At 37.0% G+C, this 9,586-nt stretch overlaps 1 protein-coding gene across 2 annotated transcripts in view; it reads left to right on the top strand.

The window, feature by feature from the left end:
- The first annotated feature begins 1,002 nt into the window (after positions 1–1,002).
- LOC306883520 (beta-1,4-galactosyltransferase 1-like) overlaps positions 1,003–9,586 on the top strand; it is a 43,370-nt gene continuing 34,786 nt past the window's right edge. The window contains exons 1-3 of one of the 2 annotated variants that reach the window (XM_079438823.1): positions 1,003–2,039; positions 3,645–3,880; positions 7,887–8,074. In XM_079438823.1, the coding sequence (XP_079294949.1) occupies positions 1,760–2,039; positions 3,645–3,880; positions 7,887–8,074 (704 nt within the window). In that variant the 5' untranslated portion in view covers positions 1,003–1,759. The remainder of the gene's footprint in view (positions 2,040–3,644; positions 3,881–7,886; positions 8,075–9,586) is intronic. The other variant, XM_079438824.1, reaches the window with a different exon arrangement.

The raw sequence follows: 9,586 nt of genomic DNA, 5'->3' as shown, positions 1-9,586 counted from the left end.
CAACTTTTTGATTATTTCCTTCATTTTTATTGTAAATAAATGCCTTTCCGATGCGATATGAGATTTGAAAAGGAAGAAAAAAAGTTCAGCAAAGGGGGACTCGAACTCGGTCGATTTGGTGGGTGGAGTTAGTGTAAATAGCCTTTGCCAACAAGGTGGGCTATTTGCACTTAGTGTAAAGACACTGCGATTATGGTTAGGCTAACTAAACTTGAAACCCTGAAAAAAAAAAAAAAAAGCTTAAATAGATGTTTTTTTCATCTAGCTGCAATGCAGCATTTCTAGTTTTGTTTAATTCGCCGCTGATGGCGCCGATGATGGCAGCGATGGTGCGTTGCTCTTCAGTGTTCGTATTGTTTTTGTTTGTTTTTCGTTTTTCAAATAAGATCAGTTTTTGCACATACTTGACCTGTACATACATAGTCGCCTATATTATATATTATGTATTTTATTTTTTATTTTTTTATTTTTTTTTGCTGCTTTGTACATTGGTTATTGGCTATTTCTTGTTATTTTGTTTTTATTACCTGTGTCCTGTCCTGTTACTGTCTTTCTGTTGCACTGTGGAGCTTCTGTCACTACAACAAATTCCTTGTATGTGTAAACATACTTGGCCAATAAAGCTCATTCTGATTCTGATTCTGATTCGATGTATTAAAATAAAAATATATATAACCAAAAATAAAATGAAAACAGAAAATATAAAAATAAAAACTAATACTAAAATAACAGCGGTGGGAATTGATTCAGTGACCTTATAAAATAGTCAAGTATTGCTAAATAAAAATAAAAATGTATATGCTAAATGAAAGTAAAACATTTACATTTATTAATAATTAATTATTAATTAATTTATCGGGACTTTTTCAGAAAAAGTCTGTGTTTTCTGCTGGTTTCACTATCCGAAGAGTAAAACGTGTAGGAATGACATGGCACAAGCACTCATTTCTAAACGCAACGCTGAGGGAAACTTTTATTGTGAAGCTGAATTCCTCATATCCTCTCACTGTAGCTGGCTGCAACTATGTAGATGACGCAACTAGCTCATCAGCCTATCTACAAGTAATACTCGACAGCAAACCCGCCTGTCGAGTGTTTATAGATCAGACTAGCTGAGCTCAACTCTCCCCAGCGCATATGAACCGATCTGAGAGCTGTATGCGTGACTGGAGAGACTGGTTTGAAGTCTGTCCGGAAACTTATCGCCATCTCTCTTTCGATATGACTGTCGCGGACATTTATCATATAAAACCTCTGAGATTTGGACATGTGGTGGGTTTTTAAGAAGATTCTTTCGACTGAGATTTGGATCTGAAAGAAAGTTTTACTTCTGATTTCGTGTCGTCAAGTTACGTTACTCCTATAAACTTTATAACGGATTTAATTGTTGCGTCGGTCAAGTTTTTCTCTGTTTTTCGATAGCTTCACTTTGTAATAACAGTGTAGTTTTAATTCAAGGAAATAAGCCAAATGTAGTTGATCGCCTGTTATTAGCTGAGAAGCTGTTAAATTATTTCTGATTTAGTGGAATTGGCTGAGACGTTTATATAAGACATATATTTATATAAAAGTGTATGTATTTTTTATAATTAATACAGTATTTGGCCGGGTTTTTAATCTGTAAATTAATATATAAATATTAGATGTTACCCAAAAGCCCAGTAATAAGAAAATACATAGGGAGTGATTGATTGGGTTAGATTGTAAATAACAACCAATTAAAAAAAAAAAAAAAATAGCCATCTCCAAGATTTCTACAATGTGGGATGCGCCTGGGAATTTCAATCTTCTACACAAGACTTGCTCTCTAGTGGTGCTGTTATGTTTCCTTCACATCTCTGTCACTGTCGTATACTATATGAGAAATTCAGATTCAAGGCAAGCCTTCGCACAAAATCAGCAAGGCCCTCAGATCCACAGGAAACTGGCCGAACAGAGATTAACAACAGAGGAGTCCAGGCAGAAACTGCCATCTGTGTCTAATGTCACAGAAACTGAGAGAAAGCTGGAAACATGCCCTGACAATCCACCTCGATTGGGTGAGCTGCTGTTTTATTTGAGTTGATCTCTGGGAACTTGCAAGAGATAGTATTATTATATATAAATCTATAATTTAATAATTGTCATTTTATAGTAACATGTAATAAGTATGTATATATGTAAATGAATACACTCCGTAACAAAACTATATGTATATATATTATATGAATATATATATATATATATATATATATATATATATTTCTTACAATAATGAGAAATGTTTCCTGAGCACCAAATTAAATTCAAATCATTAAAAAAAAACATGTATATATGTTTTTTTTTTTAATGATTTGAATTTAATTTGGTGCTCAGGAAACATTTCTTATTATTGTCAATGTAGAAAACATTTTTTGTTGCTTAATATTTTTGTGGAAACCATGATACACACTACCATTCAAAAGTTTGGACTAAGATGGGGGGGGGGGGGTACTTTTAATCAACAAGCTTGCATTAAATTGATCAAAAGTGACAGACATTTGTTACATTACATACATTCCTATTTCAAATGAATGTTGTTCTTTCGAACTGTTCTTTTGCGCTTTCAAAGAACATCAAAGAACACTGAAAAAAGCATAAAGCGTAAGAGAAAAGTTTAATGACTCTTCCAAACTTTTGACTGGTATGCATGCACGAAGTTTAGTGTCTAACTTTTTAAACGTACTTTTAACTGATGATCAGTTAAACATACTGATTATTTTTTCTCATTTTACACAATTCGCATTGTTAAAGGTGCTATACAAATAATATTGACTTGACTCGTTTTATGTGCTTGTCTATTTCGCTGGCAAGTATCACAAAAGTAAATACATTTTGCATAAAGAAAATGAAGACTATGTAAAGGACCATTAGTTGTTTTTATATTGTGAGACGACAACTACAAATAGAAAAGCAGGCTTCACTATCTTTATTCAATATATATATATATTTCCAATTGATTTTAGGGTTAAATATACCTGGCCATGTTTTGGACCGTATTAAATTCACCCATTTTTGTCCATCATGGCTGTTCTAGATTGGTTGTTTTTAAATAAAAAGTCTTTGTATTTGCCAATGTATTATGATTCAGCACAGTGTAGTATTTCTGAGAAATTCGTGGTGGTTATAAATGATGTGACCTGTCACTTTGTGTTCCCTCTGTCCAGCTTCCAAAAACAAAAGCATGTTTTTACAGCTGCCATGACTCTAGATGTTAACATTTACCCCTCTCTGTAACTCTCTGTTGAAAATACAGCGAATTCATCTCTCTTGCATGAGAGTTATATGGTAGTTTTCACGTTATTTATTGATGCTGATTCATTAACTTCACTGCAGCCCTGTGTTGTAATGGAAAAATCGTCAGAGAAGCTTTGTGTTACACGGTTATTTTGTCTCTGCTATCTTTCTCTTTTTTCAGACAACATTGACACTGCTGCTTGTAGCAACAGTAGGATGACAGTGTAATTGGATACACCTTAGTGCGTTGAATAATAATGAGTTCTCAAAGGAGAGATGCTTTAAGACACAAAGTAGCACTTGGTTGGTTTTTAATAGTCTGGATTATTTAATGTCGATTTTGCTTTTTAAAAAATATGTTTTATGTCTCTATGTTTTGGTTCTTGTAGTGGGTCCGCTTCGGGTTGAGTTTTCTGATCCGGTCACCTTAGATCTGGTGAGGTCAGAGAACCCAGAGTTGCAGCCTGGTGGACGGTTTAAACCCACAGAATGCCTTGCCCAGCAGAAGGTGGCCCTCATCATCCCCTTCAGACATCGCGAAGAGCACCTGAAGTACTGGCTGTATTATCTACACCCCATCCTACAGCGCCAGCAACTGGACTATGGCATCTATGTCATCAACCAGGTTTGTCAGTGCAATAAAACGTTTGCAGTCTTTGACCTGCGAGTTCTTAATCTGCAATTGCAGAAGGTTTCAAAGGCCTGTGGTGCAGTTTGATGTTATCATTGAGTTGGAGGTTAAATATATGTGCTTGTTTGTTGAAATATTTATCTTGAAAACTCTCCGAAGTAGATGGGATTAACGTAACCATGTGAAGAGCTTTGTATAGAAATGTAATTTGATGGTTCCGATAAAGCAAGGCAAACACCAGCAGCTGCTTGACTTCATTTAAATGCTCTTGTCAGTTTTTAAATTATACTGTATCTTGAAATATTTGAGCTCAGTGTTTGCTCTCAGTGATTAGTTCCTCTTAAAAGCTGTGTTTTGTAATGTCCTTCTACATTGTCTACTCCCTTTTGTTATCTGGAATGTAAACTCTCTGCTACAGGGGGCATGCTGGGGCATGAAGTTTGGCATGTGTTTTGCTAAGTGAGCTCTTTTCTCTTTCATTGGCCATTTTGAGTGATGTAGCTCACAAACATTGTTGTTCACAATTACAAACATGCTTGTAATTTAAATTGTATTGATACTGGTTAACTCGTACTGTACTGAATGCCAGTATTTTTGACATCCCTACATCGAGGAAGACATGTCATGAACATTTCCAATTTTCCATTTACTATTGTTGCAGACACTTTTATCCAAAGGCAACTTACAAATGAGGAAATTATGCAGTACACAGCACCAAACTTCATTGGCAAGAGTAGAACAAAAGCTGATTGAGAAGTCCCAGTATGCAGATCAGTGAATATGAATGAATAGTGTTATTTCTGTTTTCTTTTTGTTTTTTTTTTGTCATTTGATAGTCTTACGCTTCAACTAAAATGCTAAAAAAGTACAGCTAATCAGTGCTAAACCGAAACACATTACACAGTAGTTTCCCCAGACTGTGGTAGAGACAGCTGCTGTTTGAGGCTGGGCGTCCTGTTGTCATCATTCAGTAAATGCCCATGACATTACAGACTGGAACGAGGTGAAACTCAGCACTGCAGTTCTTGTCTCTCCTTTATATGTGACTCTCAGAGAACAGATGTCTTCAACGAATCCATTTCAAACAGCCAGTTATCAGTGGTTTGGGAATTTTCCAAGTAAACGAAAAGACTAATGTGTATCATTCTGTGTGGCTTTGCACTAAAAGCATCCTAATGTTCTCGCCAAGAAGGTCTTGGAACTGTCAGCAGTCTTGTCTGATTGTGTCTTCTCTAAAGTGTTACTTGATCGTTCTTACTAATTATTCTCTTGCTCTTTTTGCCACCCCCTTCTTTTCTCTGCACCTTGCATTTATTTTTTTCACCCTTCCATCTTCCACCGAACCCCTTTTATGCGCATCAGAGGCCCTTGCGCTTGGGAAAAGGTGAGACGTCTGCTTGCTCTTTCTCTGGCCAATCAAACTACGCTTCACTGGCTGTGTCTGACGAATGGTAATGTTGGCTTCTTGATTATCTGTTTTCTCTGTCCGATTCTATTTCCTTCCTTGTTTTCTCTCTTTCTCTTTCTCTGCCCTCTGTCTCTCACTCTCTCCTCATTTTCCCATGGATGGCAGTTCTGTGCCAAAAATAGCTGTTTTGTTTTGCAAAAGTGTAATTTGATCACTTCATCTAATTTTTTGGAAGACTTGTGACTTTTTAAAAGTGATCTTTTTATTTACTGGTGAAAAGTAATCCACCCTTTACTCACCCTTACAACATATTCTGCTAATGTTTATAAAATATAATGAGGGTGAGGTTTTTCTTTTTTAGTTGATTAGCTTTTATTTATTTCCTCTACTGTCCTATTTTCAGAAGTTTGCATTTATCTGTGCTATTACGTCTGTCCTATATGAACAATGAAACTCTTCTTCGCTTTCAGTTCTTTGTGTTTTCATTCCTCAAGGGTCTTAATCCTTTTGTCTACTTTTTTTTTTTTTACCCTAAAATGTGAATGAATCCTCCAGTGACACATTGCAGGCCGACAATCAGATCTGGTTGTTGACATGTGAGAACTCTGCTTTATGTCAACTCAAAAGATGGCCGTAGAACAGGATGATCTGGCTCTTCAAAGCCAAGTCTTGCTCTGAATGCGCAGGCCACATCTTATCAATCATGGATGTCGTCTGCTCCACTAGAACAAGCGCACCTCAGTTCTTTCAGGGCAGCTCGTTTGAGTTTGCTGTGTGTTATAAAAGAGAGGATTGCTACTCTCAGTCAGGTGCAAGGGGGTTAACAGATAGCTCTGGGCACCTGAGGGTCCGCCGTCGTTAAATTTCATTACGCAAGCTCAAGTGCCGCCGTGATGCTCTTCAGAGGGAGAAAAGGTGGGCTCCAGACAAGGGAGCGCATCCATTAATCATGAGCCAAAGGCCCAAAGCCAGCGTAAAGATTTGAATGACAGTTGGAAATGAGTCTCCTTGGAATGCCAAATTTGGGCTTTCCAGGATCTTCTTTGCAAAAATGTACCATGGTAACCATAGATTACACCATTGAAAACACAAAGAAATGTTTTATTACTGTGAAACAGGGCTTCCCAAACTTTTTTTCTCAGCCAAACCCTTTTGACCACAAATATTTACATGAAGTACCCTTGAGGCAATATTTCAGTAATTTGAAACATTTGCATGGTCACAGTTCTCATGGTTCTTTTATTTTAATTCTACATTTTACAATATAATTAAATTATTTTTGTCATCAATTTGCAAACCCCAGTTTAGGAAACCCTGCTGTAAAATGAATATTTATAATTCGTCTTCGATCTTCTACAGCCACAGACGAAGATGTTGTCTTTGAAAGAGTTGTCTTTCTTTCTTTCTTTCTTTTTGGCAGTGGTGGCAAATACCACATATAATACCACATTAGCTTTATCGTAGTAACAATAACTAGCATATTTTGCCAGACACTATGATTACCACGGTCCCTTTTTGTTAACAGCTAAAATTCATTAGTTACTGTAGTCAGACATGGCGGTCAGTCAGAAATCTTGTCTGTCGTGCAAGTAATTGTGTGAAATTCATGTCAACTTCCATACAAAGACTAAAAAAAGTAGCTTTTATATAGTAAAAAATGTTCTTATTGAACTAGTAGGATTTTTGTTACATATGAGGCAAATATAAATATTATAATAGACAAATAGAATACTTTGTGACCAAATACTAATAATGGGGAATTGTTGTTTAAAGCTGCTTTCCATCATTTATTTTTAATTTTTTGTTAAAAATTTGTATTACAAGCGATTACACTATGAATCCATTTTCCAAACCGTGTTTTTGGCTTGTCCTGAATCAGTACGGTACACCTATAATATGTGTTTATATTCTGACTATTTTAGACTGGTTCGGGTAGGTCTTCCACAAGATGCACGCAGTTCTGTTTATTAACCGCTAGAGCGCCAAAAGTTGTGGACTGCAGCTTTAATAATCAAATTTTGAAACCTGTATTGTTGTTTTTTTTATTTCAAGCATCATTTGCATGAAAATTCCAATTTGATTAGTATTTGATTTACAGTAGAAAGGATGGCTTCTTGTTTTACTACTTTTAATTAATTTAACTTTTAAAACCATAAGGAAGTGTATATTGTAATAAATAATTTTCTTTGAAATTGTTTCCTTTCAATATCAGCCCAATCTGAATGTTACCGATCATATATTCTTGTCCTAGGAAAAGGCTTTCTGTGAAACTGTGTTTCTGATGTTCTGTGTTTGTCTGTTGTCTCATTCATGTCTCCTGCCAATTGCCAGCCATGCTGTGAAAGATTGAAGGGATAGCAGTGACGTCACATGCTCCTATAAAGCAAGCACAAGTGCTTTGATTTTATCAGTTTAAACATACACACCCACTCTAGCAAAAACTCGTTTCATTTTTATGGCACAAAATGTCATGCTACACATCTTTAGAAACATTTTAACATGCCTTCCACCATCCTTTCATACATTTCCATTTAATTTGTGTAAAATGTGCATTTTTCAGCTTTGTATCATCCTCTCTCTTCTTAATGACAGGATGGCGAGGATACGTTCAACCGTGCCAAACTCCTCAACATTGGTTACGCTGAGGCCCTGAAGGAGTATGACTACGATTGTTTTGTCTTCAGCGATGTGGACCTCATTCCAATGGATGACCGCAACTTCTACAAGTGCTATAATCAGCCCAGGCATCTGTCTGTGTCTATGGACAAGTTTGGATTCAGGTATTTCTGGGCTTTGTTGACTGTTGTCTCATGTCGTGGCTTAATGTTGTATTTTCAGCCACCAGCCAGAATATATTTATATTTCTATGGATAACAAATACATAGGCTAGTATGGAACAAACATGGTTTGTTTGGACATGGTATCAAGGTTTTTTCTGAATTGCCTTGGAGTGTTATGTCGGCTTTATGTGCAAATTTATACACTGCGGTGTATGTACAGGTGCATCTCAGAAAATTAGAATATGGTGAAAAAGTAAATGTTTTCTTGTAACTTATTTAAAAAGTGAAACTTTCATATATTTTAGATTCATTACATGTAAAACACTTAAAAATTTTTGGTTTTAATTTTGATGATTAGAGCTTACAGCTAATGAAAGTCAAAAATCTGTAACTCACAATATTAGAATATTTACATTTGAGTTTCAATAAATGACCATCCCTACAGTATAAATTCTGGGTATCTCATGTTCTTTGAAACCACAATAATGGGGAAGACTGCTGACTTGGCAATGGTCCAGAAAACGATCATTGACGCCCTCCACAAAGAGGTTAAGTCACAGAAGGTTATTACTGAAAGGCGTGGCTGTTTACAGAGTGCTGTATCAAAGCATATTAAATGCAAAGTTGACTGGAAGGAAGAAATTGGGTAGGAAAAGGTGCACAAGCTACAGGGATGACTGCAAGCTTGAGAATACTGTCAAGCAAAGCCGTTTCAAACACTTGGGAGAGTTTCACAAGGAGTGGACTGAAGCTGGAGTCAGTGCATCAAGAGTCACCACGCTCAGACGTCTTCAGGAAAAGGGCTACCAAGCCACTTCTGAACCAGAGACAACGTCAGAAGCATCTTACCTGGGCCGTGGAGAAAAAGAACTGGACTGTTGCTCAGTGGTCCAAAGTCCTCTTTTCAGATAAATTTAAATTTAGTTTTTATTTGAAAATCAAGGTCTGGAGGAAGATTGGAGAGGCACAGAATCCAAGCTGCTTGAAGTCCAGTGTGAAGTCAGTGATGATGTGGGGCGACGAACATGCAGATGAGCTTCCCTGAGACGGTTTCTGACAGTTTGTGCAGAAATTCTTTGGTTATGCAAACCGATTGTTGCAGCAGCTGTCCGAGTGGCTGGTCTCAGACGATCTTGGAGGTCCTGGGCTGGTGTGGTTACACGTGGTCTGTGGTTGTGAGGCCGGTTGGATGTACTGCCAAATTCTCTGAAACGCCTTTGGAGACAGCTTATGGTAGAGAAATGAACATTCAATTCACAGGCAACAGCTCTGGTGGACATTCCTGCAGTCAGCAAGCCAATTGCACACTCCCTCAAAACTTGCGACATCTGTGGCATTGTGCTGTGTGATAAAACTGCACATTTTAGGCTACGTCCACACGAAGACGGGTTTCTCCGTATCCGATCTTTTTTTTTGCCTCAAATTTCGTAAACACGGAGTCGTCTCAGGAAATATCTGCGTCCACACGGAATCACTGAAACCGACTGAAAACGATGTAGTACACATGCCAGA

This window comes from Barbus barbus (genome assembly GCF_936440315.1).
Source record: "Barbus barbus genome assembly, chromosome: 17".
NCBI lineage: Eukaryota > Metazoa > Chordata > Actinopteri > Cypriniformes > Cyprinidae > Barbus > Barbus barbus.
Note: the sequence above shows the minus strand (reverse complement) of the source record. Positions and strands in the feature narration are given on the sequence as shown.